Source organism: Cydia splendana, chromosome 15 (genome assembly GCF_910591565.1).
Source record: "Cydia splendana chromosome 15, ilCydSple1.2, whole genome shotgun sequence".
Lineage (NCBI taxonomy): Eukaryota > Metazoa > Arthropoda > Insecta > Lepidoptera > Tortricidae > Cydia > Cydia splendana.
In genome coordinates, this window is record NC_085974.1 from 14,892,154 (window position 1) to 14,913,483 (window position 21,330).

The window sequence follows — 21,330 nt, forward strand, 5'->3', positions numbered from 1 at the left end:
TATAAACAAATGTAAACATATGAATGAAGAGGACGGCGCTGTAATGGAGAAGGCTGAAAGGTTACTTATAAAATATTCTCAAGCGCAGACGTTCTCCGAAGAAATCCTGAAACTGAAAAATAGATTATACTTACCTAAAACAAGTAGATTACTTACCTTATCGCCGTACCTCGACGAACACGAAGTCCTACGCCTCGGGGGCCGCATAGACGCCGCTGCTGAAGTCGGACCTGAAATAAAACGACCTTCGATCTTGGACGGACGAGACTACATAGCGAGGCTGCTAGTGAAGCATCACCACGTTCTCGCAGCCCACGGGAACCAGGAAACTGTTGTTAATAACCTGAAACAAAAGCATTGGATATTAAGATTACGACCGACAGTTAAAAATGTTACAAAAAAATGTATGCTATGTAGAATAAGGAAATGTAAACAAGAAATCCCACGAATGGGAGACTTACCGCCTGCCCGCGTTGCTCATCATCAGCGCGCCTTTACCTACACTGGCGTTGACCTCTTCGGGCCTTTAGAAGTTACTGTGGGAAGAGGTAGACAAAAGAGGTACGGAGTTTTGTTTACATGTTTAACTGTGAGGGCAGTACACATCGAATTAGTGAACTCACTTACCTCAGATTCATTTATAATGGCTCTCAGACGAATGGGAGCACGACGCGGCTGGCCGCAGTACCTATACTCTGACAACGGTACCAATCTTCGAGGAGCTGATGCAGAACTACGAAAGTCAATTCAGGAGTTGGACCAGGAGTACCTTAAGCGAGAGTCATTGAACTATGGGACTAAATGGATATTTATCCCACCCGGAAGTCCACATTGGGGTGGAGCGTGGGAAAGGCAGATCAGAACCGTTAAAGAATGCATGAAGATCGTGCTGAAAGAGAGAGCCCCTCGAGAAGAGACCCTGTGTACATTTTTGGCAGAGGTCGAAAGCATAGTAAACAGCCGGCCACTAACGCACGTCTCCGTAGAACCTGGAAGCACAGAAACTTTAACGCCTAACCATTTTCTGCTTGGATCTTCTTCTGTCTTACCCCACCTTGGCGCTTACAATGACTCTGAATATTTCCTGAAAAAGCAGTGGAGAATCGCCCAACGGCTGGCCGACTTATACTGGAGAAGATGGGTGAAAGAAATTCTCCCGGACTTGCTACCACGTAAAAAATGGACACAAGAAGTGAGGCCCTTACAAGTGGGAGACCTCGTCCTAATTGTAGACCCAGATGGACCTCGCTGCGCCTGGCCAAAAGGATTAGTAGAACAGCTGTTGCCAGGCAAAGACGGCCGAGTAAGAGCCGTTAGGATTAAAACCAAGAGTGGTGTACTTACCCGATCGGCTGCACGCGTAGCCCGTATACCAATAGATGGTGAGTGCTGCTAAGCAGCACTGGGGTGGAGGATGTTGCCGACAAGTACCGAGCGCTCGGGGTGAGGGCGCGCGGGGCAGGGACCCCACCAACCAGAGATCCGAATGCGAGTCATACCGAACGGACGTTAATTTACTCATTTATTTTTCTTTTCGCTAATTATCCTAACATGTACTGTGTAATGTTCTATATAGTTTAAAATAAAAGTATAGTGCATAATTTGATCATTTTTATTGGAAAAAACCACTACAAACTACGACAGTGGCATTGAACATATATTTACAGCTCCGTACCACCCGGCGTCGAACGGGTTAGCTGAAAATTCAGTTAGGACATTAAAGCGGGTGATCCGTAAGGCATTGCAAGAAAACCAGAACGTGGAGCGGGCATTATGGGCCTTTTTGATACATTACCGGAATGTAGAACACTCCACTACTGGCGAATCCCCGGCTACGCTTCTTTTAGGTAGACGGTTGCGCACGCGCTTAGATACAATTAAACCGGACAGGGAGGGACACGTGCGGCGCGCGCAGCACCGGCAGCAGGAGGCGGCGGAAGGAGTGAGTAGGAGTGTAGATATGCAGGACCAGGTCTGGTATAGGAAGTACTTGAAGGGAGAAAAATGGTTTCCGGGTCGAATAGTAGATGTTCTAGGGCCGAGCAATTATAAAGTGTTAGGTGATGATGGTGAAACCGTACACAGGCATATCGATCAATTGCGGAAACGGTCAGTTAACGGTAGGCTATCTCTGGCAGCTACCACGACGGCAATAGAACCATCCGAGACACTCGGCACAGATTCTCAAGGGCATCGTTCGGTATCGGTGGAGACACCGACAACACCGGTGAGGGTTCGGGCGGAGACGTCGGCGGCCTCCGTGGACGAGTCGCGCGGCACGGCGCACACCGCCAGCTCTGACTGCGCCTCTCCGGCTTCACCGGAGTGGCAGTTTGCTTCGCCTCATGCTTCTACACCTGCCCGGGCTCGCCCAATCCGTCAATGTAGATTAAATAAACCTAATTATAAAATTTAGAATGTAAAAACTGTTAAACCCTTTAACTGCCTAGTGCTAAATTATTTTAAACTAGTTTATCTAATGTAACTTTATTTTTCTGAGATAACATTCGTCTCCAGCTCAATAGATGGCGGTTAAAAGGTTCCTTAGAATATTAGTGCATAAAATTAGCGTAGAGGAGTGTAATGTAGGTAGTTATAATCTTTGATAAATATGGTATGTGGGTATTCGGGTTGTTCGCAAATAAATGGCGTACTGACGGACGTGTTGGTTTTATTACAGATACCATTCGATTCCTTAAATTTTATCCAAAAAAAGATTGTATCGCAACTATGTACATAAACGCAATATTTCACCGACAAAAACGCAATTATCTCGTTTTTTCCATTCAGTCCATACTTCAAGATGGACTCTCAAGCAGTGACCTTGACGTCACGGTCACTTATCGTTTTGTTAGGGGCGTTTCGCGACTTAAGTCCGATTGACAGACTTTGACTATCATTTCTGACTTTTGTAATGCTTTATTGCAATAATAGGTCCCATAGAGACGTTTGATCCTAAAAACAAACCTGATCGATTGATATCGTAAATAAAAATTTGTCATCTAGCCTATTATTACGTAGGTATAAAGGCCTCCATAAACGTCAATACGTTTATGGAGGCCTTCATACCTAGTCCAGCTGTCAACTCATGGGTAGAGAATCGTAGTCAAACTTGCAGTACAATTTTTGTGACGTAAAATGAGTGCAACTGAACACCTGTGCAATAAAATTGATTTAGAAGCGTGCCAATATGGATTTTTTTATGTGACTCACCTTACTGTATGGATTTCATATTAATATAGATAGGTAGATACAGATAAGAAGATATAGGTAAGAAGGCTCAAAGTCACCCAAAGGGCAATGGAGAGGGCTATGCTTGGAGTCTCTCTGCGTGATCGCATCAGAATGAGGCCATCCGCAGCAGAACCAAAGTAACCGATGTATTTAGCCCTCCGAATCGCTAAACTTAAGTGGCAGTGGGCGGGGCACATTGCCCGTAGAACCGATGGCCGTTGGGGCGGAAAGGTTCTCGAGTGGCGACCACGTACCGGAAGGCGCAGCGTGGGTAGACCCCCACAAGGTGGACTGACGACCTGGTAAAGGTCGCGGGAGTCCGCTGGATGCGGGTGGCGCAGGACCGGTCATTGTGGCACTCTTTGGGGGAGGCCTATGTCCAGCAGTGGACGTCCTCTGGCTGATATGATGATGATGATGATGAGGTAGATACAGTGACCTGTGAATTTTTATGGACACATAATAAATGGAATTCATTCATACAGTGGCCATGAACTTTTGCAGCTAGGTGTAGAAGCATGACGTATTGAAAATAAAAAATCAATGTAGTTTTAAATCAGCATTCGTCACCCATACCTAGTAATACATACTGCGGTACTGCCCATCTTTAAAGACTTTTCAAATTGAAATTGAAATATTTATTTCAGACTGTGGTCTATAATGTGTTAGTACAGGTACAATTAATATCTACATGGTATTTAAATTATGATAACAAAACAAAACATAAATTAATAACACAAATAACAAAACGTTACACAACATAAAATTACTATTACAATTTAATTTATTTATTCAATTTTAATTTATTTAATGTTTTATTTATTTTGTAATTGTAATTTTATGTTGAGTAGAAGCAACATGAAGCTAGATCCAGTGCTTCTGAAAACGACAGTCTAGCCTATTGCTCACTACGGACAGACACAAATGACGATGATCGGAACTGTTATAGCTGAACAAATTTTTCACGTACGTGCGAGTCGAAAGGCAAACCTGATTTTAATTAAGAAATTAAAAAGAAAATTAATTGATTCGCTAGAATTAAGACCGTTAATGCCATTTAAATTGATTGAATTAGGCTGCAAGGGTTTCAGTTGTAAAGGTTATTAGAGCTAAGATTGAGGTTTTTGATAAACATGCATTTCGGAAAATTTTACATTTTGGTAAGTAAGGGTCTCCCCAGATATATCGACGCGTATCCGGCTATAGCCGATAGGGAAAAGCTTTTTATAGCCGATAGGAAAACACTAATTTAATAAACTTATTTCAGCTACTAGTTCTGGTCTTCTCATTAGACTTTGTAAGGAGTGACGAATATGACGATGCAATCAATGATGACGCTGATGAAGGAGTCGATGATGACGCAGGGGTCGCAGACGATGCTGGCGGAGATTTAGCTGCTGCAAATGATGATGCGGTGGCAGAAGACGACGCAGTAAATGATGATGCGATGACAAATGGCGCAGTAAATGCAGATTTAATTGAAGCTGAAGGCGTAAACTATGATGAAGGTAATGACTGCTGGATGAGATGAATGATGATGGTTATGAGAGTCGTCAGAAAAATAAAACTGACTTTTGAAGCCTGCTGAGTCCGAAACCTACCTACGGGCTAATTTTAGATTAATGTGTTTGACAGAATAAATCTATTATATAGGTAATGATAAATGGTAACAACATTTTCAATTACAATGTCATGTCAATATGCTGGCTAAGATTATATACATGACAAAGATTTATGCATTGGCACGTAATTAAACCTCAGATCAGATTTCAATCTTTTGAGGGGTTTTGAGTAAAAATGTCTTAAATTTCAAGGTAATACATAAATACAGTAAATAATTTTTCCGTATTAGAACATGAACGTAAACCCACAAAAGCAATAAATAAATGAATTATGAACGTAATGGAAAAGGCAACACGACGGTAGGTTTTTACAAGCTTTTATTTAACTTCCAATGTACCTATGTATGTATTTATGTAACTATGTTTGTACGGGTCAAATTTTGCAAGCTCAATTTGACCCACTTTCCGACTTCCAATGAAGCTGAAAATTTGCATACAAGTCGAATGACAATGCCATATTATGGTACCATCGAGCTGATCTGATGACGAAGACAGGAGGTGGCCATAGGAACTCGGTGATAAAAAAATGCAACCTAATTGTGTTTGGGGTTTTTAGAATTGTCTCGATGAGTACCTATTAGTTGCCTGTGGAAAGAAACGTACAGTCAGCAATAAAAGCTTGTACCAAAAATGAAATTTTTGCCAAAAACTTATTTTATAGTAAGCAAGTAAATAAATAGGATTGAAAAATCGTGATTTTGAGTAGATTTAACATACCTATTTAATGAATAGGTACTTAGGAAAAATTATATTTCATAAGTAAATATTTATTTTATTTATTATTTAAGGCACTATGTCGGGAGTCGTGGAAGACAAGGGGAGAGACCTTTGCCCAGCAGTGGGATACCGTAATAGCCTAGTTAAAAAAATAAAAAATTGGAGTACCTGCTTAATCCCTAAAGTGGCTCAAATTACCTAATTAAATTGTGTGCTTCTAGGTGCAGTATCGAGCGACGTTGGGGGGAAAACATGTGTAGGAGGAACATACATCAAGGTCGACTGCAACATTTGCTTTTGCTACAATTCACATATACAAGGCTGTACCCTAGTTAACTGCGCTGGATTGGTAGGTATGGAGACATTGTCAAGCAATCCGGCCAAAAGACTAGCATTCAAGAAGTTACGCGGTACGTATCGTTATCTTTTCTGTCGTAAAATAGTTATTTAAGATACAAGTGCGAAAACTAGTACCTAAATTCGCAACGAATGGCGAATTTTAAAACACGACCTAACCTTAAAATCGACACGAGTTGCGATAGGTAATATTCGCACGTGTATCGTACAAAGTTTTACAGTAAATTTTTCAATTTAAGAGCTGGGCTCTTGTCGGTGCAGCGTGAGCACGTTGTCTCCACCTTGGTCGGTCCAAAGCCAGCCCCTTAGTGTCCTGGTACGACACGGCCCCTACATGCTCCTTTAAATACTTGGCTCATATAACTCTTCCTTGGTCTTCCCCTCCCGAGTCCCTCTTTACAGTAAATATGGCCTTTTAAATTTTTTGACGTAGTTACGTAATGTGCTTATTATGCACAGGGTGTCGTAATGGAGCACCAGACGTACTGTGAAGTAATTTAAGTTAAAGCGTTTTCCCTTGTTACAAATAGTAGCCGTTCAAACTGATGGCATTTTTTTACATATACAAGTAAAATGGGGTTGATTTTTTCACTTCAATCCTATGTGAGATGTCGTTGGATAAGTTTTCAAAATGTTTTTCAAATGTGAAGTTGTTTGTTAAGCTGTGCTTTATTTTACAGACCGTGCAACTGGTTGCATTCCTGGAGAGACGATAAAAATCGGAAATTGTGAGTGCAGTTGTACCATACCCAGCGTCCTGACGTGCCCTAAAACCTGCCTTCGAACTTAACGTGCCCTATTTTTGATATGACCGCAAAATTAGGGTAGTTATAGTTTAAGCCATAATAAACACAACTTCATGGGACTAAAATATTCGACTCTTATTTTTCCTTGAAAAAAAAAAAAAATTCAGCAAGCAATATTTTGTTTTTACTCGAAATATCGGATTTACTGACGCAACTCGTGTCGATTTAAAACACTCCCTTCGGCCGTGTTTCAATTTATCGCCACTCGTTGCGAATTTCCTACTTTTCGCATATATCGTAATGTACTATTTTCAATGTATTTCTGGGCTACCCTCTACAATTATTGTGACGTAAAATTACCACTACCCACGCTAAATGCAACTCAAAACTTGGGTAATTGGTATAAGAGCGCATTTTTTAAATTTGATTTGACTTTCATGTTGTTTTTCTCTTTTTGTAGGATTCCGTACCCAAAGGGTGAAAACGGGACCCTATTACTAAGACTCCACTGTCCGTCTGTCTGTCACCAGGGTGTATCTCATGAACCGTGATAGCTAGACAGTTGAAATTTAATTTTATACAAATGGTGTATTTCTGTTGCCGCTATAACAACAAATACTAAAAAGCACGGAACCCTCGGTGGGCGAGTCCGACTCGCACTTGTCCGGTTACTAGGCACAGCGCCTACAGCAGGCAGGCTCTTATTACTAGGTACAGCGAATTGCAAAATTGCATGGACATTGGACACATTTTAGATGAAATTCATTCATTCACTTTTGCTGCTAAGTATATACATACAAGCGAGATAAGTAGGGTCATTGCGCTAGTTTCCGTCCATGGTCTAGTTTTCGTCCACATGACAGATTCGCAAATAATATATTTATATTTTTAATTTTCTATATCTATGTTTTGACGTTAAGGATTGCAATACGTACAAATTTGTGCACTAATGTAGGTTTATATTCCAATTTCGTCAAGTGGACGAAAACTAGAGCTGGACGAAAACTAACACACCTACCCTAAGTATATGTATTGGAAATCATACCAAGTGAATGAAGTTTTAAATCATCATTCGCCACCCTTACCAATGAAAATAGTCCTTCATTATAGGAAGACTTTTCAAATTACGATGATCGGAACTTGACGTGCGAATCTAAAGGCAAAACTGATTTTAATTAAGAAATTTAATTGATTCGATTGAATTAAGATTGCTATGGCGTTTAAAATTGAGGGAATAATGTTGTAAGTGTTTCATTTGTAAAGTTAATCGGGTTTTGATTGGGGTTTCTGGTAAACATGCATTTTGGAAAGTTAAATATTTTGGTAAGTAACAGAATTAAATTGTTTAATCATCTTATTTAAGTATGTTTTTATAAAGCACATTCTATTAAAATAAATGTTAAGAAGTTTGATCAGGGAGTTTGTGAATTGAAAATACCTTTTGTGACAATCGTCTCAGTTGAGTAGCAAAAATGTCTAGTTTTACGTTCAGGCGGGTTACTAGTATACGTAAAACTAAGCTTAATCATTCCTGTGTCATAAAGTTGAGCAGCCGTCGTATTATGGATGGCTTTATCCATCTTTATCCACGTGATAAAACAACTGTCACTTTTTAACACCGTGGGTTAGAAAGTGACGGACACCGTTTTATCACGCTGTCAAGTAGACAAGAATGACCATCATATCCGTACTGGCTAGTTCTGGGTTATGTTTGGGTTACGTCAGAAATGTTAAAATGACATGATGTTCATGCTGAGATGACATGACATTATTCGTTTATATTTTTTGTATAATTTTTTCATGCGTGTTTAAATTATTTGATTCTATCAGTCGCCATGTCACTAATTTAGTAAACTCATTTCAGCTTCTAGTTCTGGTCATCTCATTAGACTTTGTACGGAGTGAAGAAGACTATGCCCCTGCAATCCCTGATGACGCTGATGAAGGGGTCGATGATGACGCAGGGGTCGCAGATGACACTGGCGGAGATGTAGCCGCTGCAAATAATGATGCGGTGGCAGATGATGACGCAGGGGTCGCAGATGACGCTGGCGGAGATGTAGCCGCGGCAAATAATGATGCGGTGGCAGATGATGACGCAAGGGTTGCAGATGACGCTGGCGGAGATGTAGCCGCGGCAAATAATGATGCGGTGGCAGATGATGACGCAGTAAATAACGCCATGACAAATGATCCCGTAAATGGGGATATAATTGAAGCTGAAAATGTAAATCCTGTAGATCCTTTTGAAGACATGAAAGGTAATTTAATTTATAAGAAAAAACCCGGAAGATAATAACATGGGCTAATTTAAATTCATGTTTTTGGCAAAATAGATTTTTTTTTCATTGTTTTAATTAATATGCGACACGGTAACATTTTCAATAGGTACGTTGCTAGGATTATTTACATGATAAGGTTTTAAGCATGGGTAACACACAATTAAACCTCCAGCAAAATGTTTTCCTACTTATCATTTGTACCCAGATTTTTAGAGCTTTCGTTATATCGAGGGATCTTGAGAAAAATGTTTCATTATCCAATACGTATGACATGGGTATGTATAATTTTAATAACAAAACTTCCGTGAGACACAGACATATTAAATATATTAAAAACGGGTCACCCACGTATTTTAAGTCGAGAAACATGTCGAGCGTTTTTCGACTTAAAATACGTGAGTGACCCGTTTTTAATATATTTAATAGGTATGTATAATTTCTGTTTTTAGTATTAGTTGTTATTCAGTCTTAGTAATAGGGTCCCGTTTTTGCCCTTTGGGTACGGAACCCGAAAAAAGAGGATTTGAGTAAATCTAACGTTAAATATCCCCAATAAAAAAATGGGAGCACTTTTAGTAAAAATCTTCTAAGGAAGTAAACAAGTAAGAGTTATTTAGAGATTTTGAGTAAAAATAACATCCCATTTAAAAAGGGAGAGTATGTACTTAATCCCCTAATGTGGGTCAAATTACTTTAAAGTAAATTGTGTGCTTCCAGATCGAAATCCAGCGCACACATGTGTTCCTGGAACACATTTCAAGATCGACTGCAACTATTGCTTTTGCTACAAACCAAATATACAAAGCTGTACCTTTATAAGATGCGTACATGGAGACGTGAAACTGTCAAGCAATCCGGCCAAAAGACTAGCATTCAAGAAGTTACGAGGTACGTTTAAAATTATCAATCTGATTCAAACGCAAAAAAGGGCAAAACGGGATACTATCCCGTTATGCCCGTTTTGCCCCAACGTTTTTGTAATAATACTGAAGCATTTCCAACCTAAACCTGTGAAGGTTATAAACAAGGCCTTCTATAAAAGTTTGATTTTACTCCACGGTGTTAAGCTTAAAAATATTGTAAAAACATGCTTATTAACCACATAACACATCGATATTTAACATAAAATATTAACCGCCCGATTTGAACTTTAAGATACGTCAATAAATAGATCTAGAAACGATATAAATTAGATGTGTCAGTGTCAAAAGTGACGTTTCTGTTTGAAGACACTTCACATTTGACACTGACATATCTAATCCATATCGTTTCTAGGTCTTTTAATTGACGTAATTAGTGTGTTCTGCCGACATCAAAATGACGGATATGGGCAAATGATAGTCACCGGTTGTTAGAGTTAGACCGACGTAAGTCTGCAACTATTTTGATAGAACACGCAGTGAAAGTGTTATATATACGTCATAATTTTATAGAAGTTTTTGAATAAAGTCTGTTTTTTATATAGATTAACTCCATAACTCAGGAACAAATATTTGTTATGAACAGACGAAACAGGATTCTAACCCGGGACCTCCTGCTTCGTAGGCAGGGTCATTACCGACTAGGCTAGAAGGTCGTTAATAGGCTGTAATTACTGCTTTTTACAGAACATGCAACTGGTTGCATTCCTGGAGAGAAAGTTAAACACCAACTCACGAATTGTGAATGCACTTGCACGATACCCAGCGTCCTGACGTGCCCCGAAAACTGCCTGCGATAGAAGTTGAGGATCATTTCGAGGTCAAACTGCGAATCAATATTTACTACACATGACTATTTATGGACCTCATGAATTGAAGAATAAATTATCCGAACCATCATCTAGTTAGTTGTTTTTTGTCGCGGTACCTACCTAACTTATCTTCCAGATTTCTTTTACATGTAAGGTTGATGAAATAAGTGAGCCCATTTCTCGGCCAGTTTGAACAAGATCGGCTCACTTTATATTTCGTCAAGTTACCTACTCTTTGAATTTGGATACGACATAATCTCCTGAATCTTTTTTTACTTTATCGAACTACAACATAATGACACTGGTGCCTAGGAGCAAAGAGAATAGAGTGTTACATTACATATTTCTTTGCTTGGAGCATGAATCGTTAGTTTGGGGCGGAGACGATACATGCGTTGATACCCTGCACCGTCCCATATTCCAAGCACCAAGCATACCTTTAAGCATAAATCTTTTTACTCAGGTAAGAAACTACGAAAACCCGCATACATTTCGTGCGTAAATAGCTGTCTAGTCAGAATCTCGTGGAGTGAATGCAAGTGGAAAATTAGACCTCCAGCTGAGCGCGCCTCATCAATAATTCCTACCCCCGAAATCACCTATTTACTGCCTACCCAAGTAGCATTGCAAGCTGTATATAAGCTGTATTAAAGTTTATTTGTATACTATAAGCTGTACAGTTAGGCTGTACAAAGGCTGTATAAGCGCTTATACAGCCCTTATAAGTAAAAAAAGGGCCCAAATTATACAGCCTTTGGCGTTATTAGAGCTGTAGAGTAGCTGTATAAGCAATACATAAGCTGCATAATAGCTGCATTACAGCTATATTTCGGTGTAACAGGAAACCTTAACACTACAGATAATCTCTTATAAGTACTATATAAGAATATAAGTTTTAAATGAGTTATAAGAAAGAATTACAAGAGAATAATAATCATTTAAAAAACTAAAATGTCTTAATCTTGTTCATTCGTAATATAGTAATGGCGACAATAAAGTGTTATAGTGGATGGTAAAAGTAAATATTATACAGGACTTGAATGGAATATTACATTATTGGTAAGTGCGGATTATTATTTATTGTGAACCTGTGTATCTTTTCTGGCAAAATATTTACGCGCCTGCAAAATAACAAAGAGAAACCATAAGGAAAATATCAAAAATCGGTAAAGTTACTGTTTGTTTTTAAGGTTAGAGTATCAAAAATATTTATAAATATTAATTCTAAGGCTAAACAATTTATTTTAGCTGGTAATCATAACACGGCGTTAGTCTGCTAAATATTTGCAAGTATTTCTTTAATTATATTTACAAATACGTTTTTTTTTTTATTGTAAAATGGCGACAATTTTTAAACAGCCTACAGGATAGTTGGAGAGCATTATAATCTTAGTAGCTGTGCTCTGTAATAAATGGAGTGTCTTTTACAGCTTTTGTAATTAAAACAGCTTTATAATAGAATATTTGTATTCGTTTGGCTGTATTTCAGTTCTCCGTACATAAGTTATAATTCTCTTTAGAGATCCGTATAACAAATAAAAAACCTGTACTGTAACTGTCATATATTCCTTTAGTTTTATAATACACTTATTTTCAGAAATCATTACACTACTATACTTATACGAGTGTAAAATTACGCCAAAAGATTGTTATAAGCGACTCTATCAGTAATACAGAAAAAAGCTGAACTATAGCTGCCATTTATTCATTTGGTTTTATAATACCCTTACAGACAGAAGTTATACAACTACTATTCTTATAGGAGAGTAAGATTACGCCATAAGAAATAGCTTTAAAACGGGGTTGACAGATACATTTGTACAGCTACAAGTGCCAAGTGATACTACAATACAGCCTGTATACAGCTTTTACGATAAAATTAGCTTGTAGTGTTTCACAACACTTAATGTTTTAAAACGGAGTTGACAGATACTTTTGTACAGCTAAAAGTGCCAAGTGTTACTACAATACAGCCTGTATACAGCTTTTACGATAGAATTAGCTTGTAGTCTCTCACAACACTTTTAGTTTTATAGTAGATTTTTTATATTCTGATAAAGCACCCCATGCTTCCGCAGAATCCTTTATAATGATTTTATACAGCTTGAGCTGTATAATGTCTGTAAAGTACCTTTTATACAGCTTAAATCTTTTCTGACACTCTTATACGTCCCTTAAATCACTCTAAGTTCTTAATTGGCTGCTATATTGATGTTGCCGACACTTCCATGCTACTTGGGTAGTATTTATATTTACTAGGAAATCAATTCAGATTTATCAACAATTCAGGTTTTGATTCGTATCAAAGCCATTAAGGTCATCCTAGAGTTCCTAGACGATCGTCTTAGCGCCATCCCACTAACTCGCGAGGTTAAGCGGTTAAACCGTTAACCTAGTGTCAAAAGTGTACTGGTAGCCATGGTAACTCCAGGTTAAACCGGTTAACCCCGGGTCAATGGAATGGTGCAAGTGGCGTTTAGCGGTAAGCGCATATCTTATGCTCGACTTTGGTTAATTATACAGGACATGTGTTATACGGGATTTTGACTCTTGGAGACCCTATACACCTCTAAGGATAATTTGATAAACTATACATAATTACATTTACACCTCTAAATATTATACTTAGAGTTTTTTTGTGTTTTTGTATCTGTATTTTTTTTATATTATCTTTATTTATTTTTCATCTCAAGTTAGGTTATTTATAATATGAATATAAAAGTAAAATATAAAAACACTTACAAAACGATAAAAAATACATATAAACACATTATAAAAAACCTAACCTAGGGTGCCGCCAGCAGCGGGGCAAGGCCCAAGCTACCGGTGGTTAGGGCCGCAGAGAGAGGAACCGGCGGACTATCCGCGCCGTGTCCAAGACCACCGCCTTCTGCATGATCCAACCACCTAGCGAGAGTCTCTCAAGATGTTGGTCGAGACTCTTCGCTATTAGACCGTTCACTGAAACGACTATTGGGACAATGATCGTCGAATCAACATGGCGGTTATCTCGTGAGCCAAGTCTAGGTACTTACTGGACTTGTCCTTCTCGGCCTTCACGAGATTCTCACCATGGGGGATGGTGATGTCAACGAGCACATATTATTATTATAGTTTTTTTATGTAATTCGTCATTAAGGTACCATATACATCTCTAAGTAATTGTAATACGTTAGTTTGAATTGGTAGTTGCAGTTAGTTGTATTTTATATAATTGTTGATGTATTGTTATTATTTTTGATTGTATGTAAATTCAATATTGACGTGTAAAAGTGCCCTTGTGGCCTATTTGCTGAATAAATGTTGAAGTTTTGAACTTGAAGTTTTACTTCATTCTTCAAGGACTTCAAGGTCGTATCAAAATACAATCAAAACTGTAAAAAGTTGTCAAATCTGAATATGGCTTTAGGTATCTCGAATCGCTCAAGATGCTATAATATACAGAAAGAATGACCACTCCTCAATATGAGTACTTTGTACTATAGCCAAAAGGCGAAATAAAAGAAAAAGTATTTGGATATTTTCCCAAACGAAATAACATAGGTATCAGGAGAAATCTTGACCAAATAGGGTGTATTTTTTTGGTTGCCGTAGGGCAACAAAATGAATAACAATTATAATCGTTTGTTGCCACATAATATAGGTAGGTAGATAAGTACACAAGAAAAAATACCGTGCAAAGCGTAACAGTCTCAGCCTGTGCTGAGGCGGAATGCCCGGCGCCGGTCCCAAACTCGCACGGTTGAAGAATAGCATACAGTACTTTTGTGTTCGTAATTACTTAAGTACAGTCAAATAATTTAAGTTTAGTACCATTTCGTACCTTGTCACAGTGACAATCAATATGAAAGTCGCTAGGGACCTCAACTATTTAATTGTCACTGTGACAAGTTAGGAACTGGTACCTACTGAAATTAAGTTATTGATCGTACCTACACGTGACGCTTTGGTAATTGTAAACTTCAAACTTCAACATTTATTCAGCAAATAGGCCACAAGGGCACTTTTACACGTCAACATTGAACTTACATACAAGCAAAAATAATAACAATACATCAACAATTTTATAAAATACAACTAACTGCAACTACCAATTCAAACTAACGTATTACAATTACTTAGAGATATGGTCTCTTAATGTCGAATTACATAAAAGTATAATATTAATATAAAAAACATACAGATACAAAAACACAAAAATATCTATGTATAATATTTAGAGGTGTAAATGTCTCTAGGCGTCAGAACAGAACTATAAGATTACTAGCTGACTTATGTTGTTAATAGTCTTTGTTGATCGGACTACCTACACCTGGCTAGTCCAGTAAGGCGTTGATGGATGGTCGGACTCTCATCTCGTATAAAACCCCGAAATAGCGTGTTCCTGCATCTGCTAATGGGCGTACGGAAGCTTTTCCTCTTTTTTACCCGACTGCGTAAGCACAAATTCAGGTTGGGTTTTGTGTTTAAATGTGAAGATAATATACAGGTTTAATTCTATTTTTAGCTTAAGTACTATTTTAGAGAAAAATAGATGATTTCTTTGCCCTTTAGTATTATAAGGCCCAAAGCGGAATATTTAGTTAAAAATATCCTCCTGTTGCGAAGATATAAAATATTGTTTTATGTACCTACATAATTTTAAAGTTAAAGACTTTTAAAACCTGCTTATACTATCACAATGTTTATTGCTGGCCTTATTACCCTGCTAGTGTTCAAAAAGACCCAATATAGTACTTTTTAAAAACTTGAATTTGTCAAGAGGACGATATATTTTGTATGAAAAAGTAGGTATATTGTATTTCATTACAGAAGAAATCGTCATAAAAATCCATACTAAGAATTTCTTTGGTTATTAATTTGTTAGTGGTTTATATTTATTAGTTAACTTCAAATGACAGGTCATTTTAAAACAATACTTACACAAAACCTAAAACTAACAACTAAAACTAAATACTAAATATCTCTATAATTTTATTTATATTATTTTAATAATTATTGTGATATCTGAAGAAACTTAACTACCTAAATGAGAAACCTATATTCAGTAAGTTTTTCATAATATCCTCATTATTTCTGAAAATATTTCAGTTAATTAAGGTGGGCCTTATATGCCCCACCTACTTACCTTATGCATAATGCCACGATTCACACGGTTGTGTGTAAGGGTCAGTTCAAGTCAGGGGCTGTCAGTTTTCTTTATTTACCGTAAAACGGGGTGAGTAGGTTTCGCGGGGAGAGGTGGGTTATGAATGGGGAGAGAAGGTTTGAGAAGGGGGTGAGAAGGGATTTTAAGGCTACTGTTACAAAAATAATGTAAGTATTATAATTTAAAACAGGGACCGTACAACCGGTTTTAATAAATACCTGTAAAAAAGTGTCAAACGAATAGTGGTTAAAATGTAATACCTCTATTCGAATTAGAGGTATTGTTGTCATTCCGCTTTTGTCTTTATCCCTATGCGCACACTATTTACATAATGAAATACCGGTATTCAAACCCGCTATTGGGCTGTCATTAGCATGTCATCCAATACTTAATTCGTTTAGGCTGATGTTTGCTTGTAATTTCATACCCAATTTTAAGGACAGTAGACCTTATTAAGGTTAAATACGGTAGGGGTTCTGTCAATTTCAAATAGAATAAATACATAAATATATGTACGTTAGTAAAATTCAACTTTATTTCTAGTAGTTAGAGTTCATAGTATTTTGTCATTATTTTTTATGTTTATCTAGCATATTAAAGAAAATTCGCTACTTAGATTCTACTGCGTCTAAAGAAAAAATAATGTCACGTCAGTTTTATGTAAAACCTACTGTCAAAATCATACCCTAACTTCGAAAATATTAACGATTCTACTGTGATGACCATTTTGGAATCCAAGATGTCCGCCGTGCACATTGACATAAAAGTCGTCATGGGTGTCGTTTTATAGGTTTCAGGGAGTGCCGGTTTCGAAAATGATGTCAGTTTTGGAATCCAACATGTCCGCCGTGCACTTTGACATAAAAGTCATCATGGGTGTCGTTTTATTGGTTTCAGGGAGTACCGGTTTCGAAAATGATGACGGTTTTGGAATCCAAGATATCCGCCGTGCACATTGTCTTAAAAGTCGTCACGGATGTTGATTTATAGGTTTTAGGGAGTGCAGAATTCGAATATGATGACCAATTTGGAATCCAAGATGTCTGCCGTGCACTTTGTCATAAAAGGCGTCACGGATGTCGATTTATAGGTCTTATCCCTAGTGCAGAATTCGAAAATGATGACCATTTTAGAATCCAAGATGTCTGGCGTGCACTTTGTCATAAAAGTGGTCATGGATGTAGATTTATAGGTTTTAAGGAGTGCAGATTTCGAAAATGATGACAGTTTTGGAATCCAACATGTCTGCCGTGCACTTTGACATAAAAGTCGTCATGGGTGTCGTTTTATAGGTTTCAGGGAGTGCCGGTTTCGAAAATGATGACAGTTTTGGAATCCGACATGTCTGCGTTCACTTTGACATAAAAGTCGTCATGGGTGTCGTTTTATAGGTTTCAGGGGGTGCCGGTTTCGAAAATGATGACAGTTTTGGAATCCAACATGTCTGCCGTGCACTTTGACATAAAAGTCGTCATGGGTGACGTTTTATAGGTTTCAGGGAGTGCCGGTTTCGAAAATGATGACAGTTTTGGAGTTCAACATGTCTGTCGTGCACTTTGACATTAAAGTCGTCATGGGTGTCGTTTTATAGGTTTCAGGGGGTGCCGGTTTCGAAAATGATGACAGTTTTGGAATCCAACATGTCTGCCGTGCACTTTGACATAAAAGTCGTCATGGGTGTCGTTTTATAGGTTTCAGGGAGTGCAGAATTCGAAAATGATGACAGGTTTTTGAAAAAAACGTTATATTAGAAATGGACTTAATTAGAATACCGGTGTCTTTGAAATTAAAGAAGTTAAAAAAACACCGTAGAGTTTACACATAGTTTCTAGTTTTGTTTATTAAATATGATTTGGGTACATAAGTCCGATAGATAAACAAGATTATAGTTGTATGAATACCTTTTACTCGAAATTGGCGAAAGGCCACCATGACCTCCTCCCAAATATCATCAAAAATAAAGTTGTTGATGAGTTTGAACAGAAATCGCAAGCATCTTTCCCGAAAGTTCAATAAGCAGAGGCAGTAAATCGGCACTGTACGATTAACAAATAATTTAAATTCAACTTATGTTATAAAACGATTAATTTAATAATGTTTGATTTATTTTTGATTGCCATTTCCTTTTCGAAGCTTATATATTCCATCCTTGCACTTAGTTGTACCTTGAACTGACGGTATTCTTCTTTATCAAACAATAGTGCCATGTTTTTTAAAATTCGTAAATTCTATTATCGGAAAGAAAATTATGTCAATTTTCTATAATGTCTGTATAATTTGACAGAACCAATTGAGAAACTAAGCTTCTATTTTATCAGAGAGGTAGTATCTTTATTACAAAAAAATAAATGTAAGTAAGATAAGGGTTGAAGCCAACAAAAAATTACAATTCCACTTTACGTGTAGGACAGGTACTCTAAATAATGCCTCAATGTCATCTATCTATATAAAACTTAATCCCTATTTCACTTGGTCCCGGCATCACGCGTGAACGGATGGACCAATTTCGCAATTTTTTTTGTGTTTGTTATTGTAAAGAGAAGGTTCGTAATGTTCTTATGCTAGAAAAAAATAAGACTTATAAAAAAGGTAATAAATAAAGTGGATATTTGCTTGTTCTGATATTGATAAAACACATGTTTTTTGAGTGCTTTTGTTAATACATAATTCGGTCATGGTCGACCTTTACTGATTTGTTAACCGGATGAATAATTATATTATTAAAATATGTTCGTGAACATACGAATAGCGTTACCAAATTTTGTTTTCATGGGTATATTTACTTAAAACTTGGCAAGAATAGGTTTTTCATCCATGCCAAATAATCATTATTTTCCTTCCCATAGAAAAACGACATCCATGATGACTTTTATGTCAAAGTGCACTGCAGACATGTTGGATTCCAAAACTGTCATCATTTTCGAAACCGGCACTCCCTGAAACCTATAAAACGACACCCATGACGACTTTTATGCCAAAGTGCACGGCAGACATGTTGGATTCCAAAACCGTCATCATTTTCGAAACCGGCACTCCCTGAAACCAATAAAACGACACCCATGATGACTTTTATGTCAAAGTGCACGGCGGACATGTTGGATTCCAAAACTGACATCATTTTCGAAATCGGCACTCCCTGAAACCTATAAAACGACACCCATGACGACTTTTATGTCAAAGTGCACGGCAGACATGTTGGATTCCAAAATTGTCATCATTTTCGAAACCGGCACACCGTAAAACCTATAAAACGACACCCATGACGACTTTTATGTCAAAGTGCACGGCGGACATGTTGGATTCCAAAACTGACATCATTTTCGAAACCGGCACTCCCTGAAACCTATAAAACGACACCCATGACGACTTTTATGTCAAAGTGCACGGCAGACATGTTGGATTCCAAAACTGTCATCATTTTCGAAACCGGCACTCCCTGAAACCTATAAAAGGACACCCATGACGACTTTTATGTCAAAGTGCACGGCAGACATCTTGGATTCCAAAATGGTCATCATTTTCGAAACCGGCACTTCCTTCTTTTTCATACAAAAATGACCCCCTGTCTACTTTTAATCGAGATTTAATCGAAAATTTATTCGACACCAGTTGCGAATTATCTTTTCGCACGTGTATTGTGCGATGTTTTTCAGTAGGTACATATGACATATGGTAATGGTATATGGTAGGTTCAATTTTCGACAAACGTACGTATTGTGTAGGTACGTGCGTTTGTCGAAAATTTAAAGGGCTATATGTACTGTAAAAATTGTACAATCCATTCGGTCGTGTTTTAATTTATCGCCACTCTTTGCGAATTTCCTACTTTTTGGCACTTGTATCGTAAATAACAAAATAACTGCGTGTGCTATCAAAATCGTTGCAGACTTGTCTTGGTCTAACTCTATTAACGTCCTGTATAAAAAAAACGCACCGGCCTTCATAGAAAATTTACAACCGAATAAATAACCTCTTTGTCGCATTATATCAAATTACCTAATCTTTCAAAGTGCAAAATATTCTTACATTTAAACGATACGTCAAAACAGCACACATTTTTGCAGAAATAAACATTCGAGTATGTTGACACTGACAGTGACAGGATTACCGGTAATGGCTTTAGGAATAAAATATCAAATTGAGGTATTCGTTGTCAACTGGCTAAATCAATAATATTCTTGAATACCGGTATTGTTATACCTCTATTCGGAGCTTTAGCGAAATAAATACCGAAATTCAATATAACCGGTTATACCTCAATTAAAACCGGTAGTCAGAATACCGGTAACGGTCCCTGATTTAAAATGGACCTATAGTAATACGCATAATAAAAAAAAATCGATCCAACAATCTTCCAAAATCACCTTTGTATGAAAACCCCTCTCACCCCAAATACGAGGCACTACGCCCGGGGTGAGGTGGGTTTTCCTCTTTATCGTCAAAGTTATGAAATGGAACTACCCAAAATAAAATAAAAACTAAAATACAAACGTCCGGAACACTTATTATATGCACCATTCAGTTTTCATATGTAAAAATAAAATGTTATCGAGGTTTGAATTTCAGTTTTGACCCTACTCACCCCATTTTACGGTACTAGACTCAAACTAGACAGCCCGCACATAAACATCACTGCACAGAAAAATATAGAGATAAATTGTGCAACATGGGGCGTAAGTTGAATATTGCAAACGAGAGTAAGTTCCGGCAAGCCGTCGCGATTTATAGACTCGAGTTTTGCAATATTATTACGCCCCGAGTTACACACAATGTTTTCCATCACACTTGCGATACAAAAATTAAGTATAAAGACAAAAAACTCTTAATTATGGCACTAGACACTTCATAACTCCCTAGGGAGAACGCTTTTTCTATAACTCCCGCTAAACCTGCGTGCAATTCCACATTTACTGAACGAGTGTGATGAAAAATACTTAAATAGGTACCTTTTTTTTTTACTAGCCCATGTGTGTGTAAAAAAAAATGATTTATTATTTATTTATTTTATTTATTTTGGCCCATCTGTCATCATGCATCCGGCAGACATGTCCAGCCCAGTCCCACTTTAGCCTGGCGGTCTTCACCCCAACATCAACGACTCGGGTTTTGGAGCGAAGCTCTGTGTTCCTCACCCTGTCAGATCTTCGGACACCCAGGATACTTCGCTCCATTGCCCTTTGGCAAACCTTGAGCCGGGATTTCTGAGCCTCAGTTAGTGACCAGGTTTGGGCACCATAGGTGAGGATGGGCAAGATGCACATGTCGACGAGCTTGCGCTTCAGTGCAATTGGGAGTTTACCCTTCATGAGTTCCTTCATGGACCAGAAGCTCCTCCAGGCGTTTTCGAACCTTCTATCGATCTCCTTGTCCTGGCGATCTGTGAAGGAGACTATCTGGCCCAGATAGGTATACTCGTCGACATATTGCAAAATGTTACCATCCACCGTCACCCTGTGCTTCTTGCTGTTGGTCATTAACAGGGTTTTGGATC

The 21,330-nt window shown here is 37.9% G+C and overlaps 1 protein-coding gene and 1 long non-coding RNA gene across 3 annotated transcripts in view; one reads left to right on the forward strand and one right to left on the reverse strand.

Annotated features, from left to right (window-relative positions):
- Positions 1-2,499: 2,499 nt before the first annotated feature.
- LOC134797799 (uncharacterized) overlaps positions 2,500-21,330 on the reverse strand; it is a 153,886-nt gene continuing 135,055 nt past the window's right edge. The window contains exon 3 of the long non-coding RNA XR_010145106.1: positions 2,500-2,653. This is a non-coding gene — a long non-coding RNA (uncharacterized LOC134797799). The remainder of the gene's footprint in view (positions 2,654-21,330) is intronic.
- On the forward strand, positions 4,257-10,782 carry LOC134797771 (uncharacterized). 2 transcript variants are annotated; one of them, XR_010145104.1, is made up of 7 exons: positions 4,257-4,394; positions 4,502-4,742; positions 5,795-5,983; positions 6,611-7,999; positions 8,541-8,937; positions 9,676-9,846; positions 10,566-10,782. XR_010145104.1 is itself a non-coding variant. In XM_063770135.1 (4 exons), exons 1-4 carry the CDS (start codon positions 7,973-7,975, stop codon positions 10,676-10,678), a joined length of 708 nt encoding a protein of 235 aa, XP_063626205.1. In that variant the 5' UTR covers positions 7,800-7,972; the 3' UTR covers positions 10,679-10,782. The 2 variants fall into 2 exon arrangements, 1 of the variants encoding a protein (XP_063626205.1); XM_063770135.1 differs by lacking the exons at positions 4,257-4,394; positions 4,502-4,742; positions 5,795-5,983 and having other exon boundaries at positions 7,800-7,999.

Excerpts from the sequence above, each read along its gene's own strand:
- LOC134797771 (XM_063770135.1), top strand. The coding sequence starts at position 7,973 with ATGCATTTTGGAAAGTTAAATATTTTG. Across the intron at positions 8,000-8,540 it reads TTGGAAAGTTAAATATTTTG|CTTCTAGTTCTGGTCATCTC; the intron begins GTAAGTAACAGA and ends AACTCATTTCAG. Across the intron at positions 9,847-10,565 it reads AGCATTCAAGAAGTTACGAG|AACATGCAACTGGTTGCATT; the intron begins GTACGTTTAAAA and ends TGCTTTTTACAG.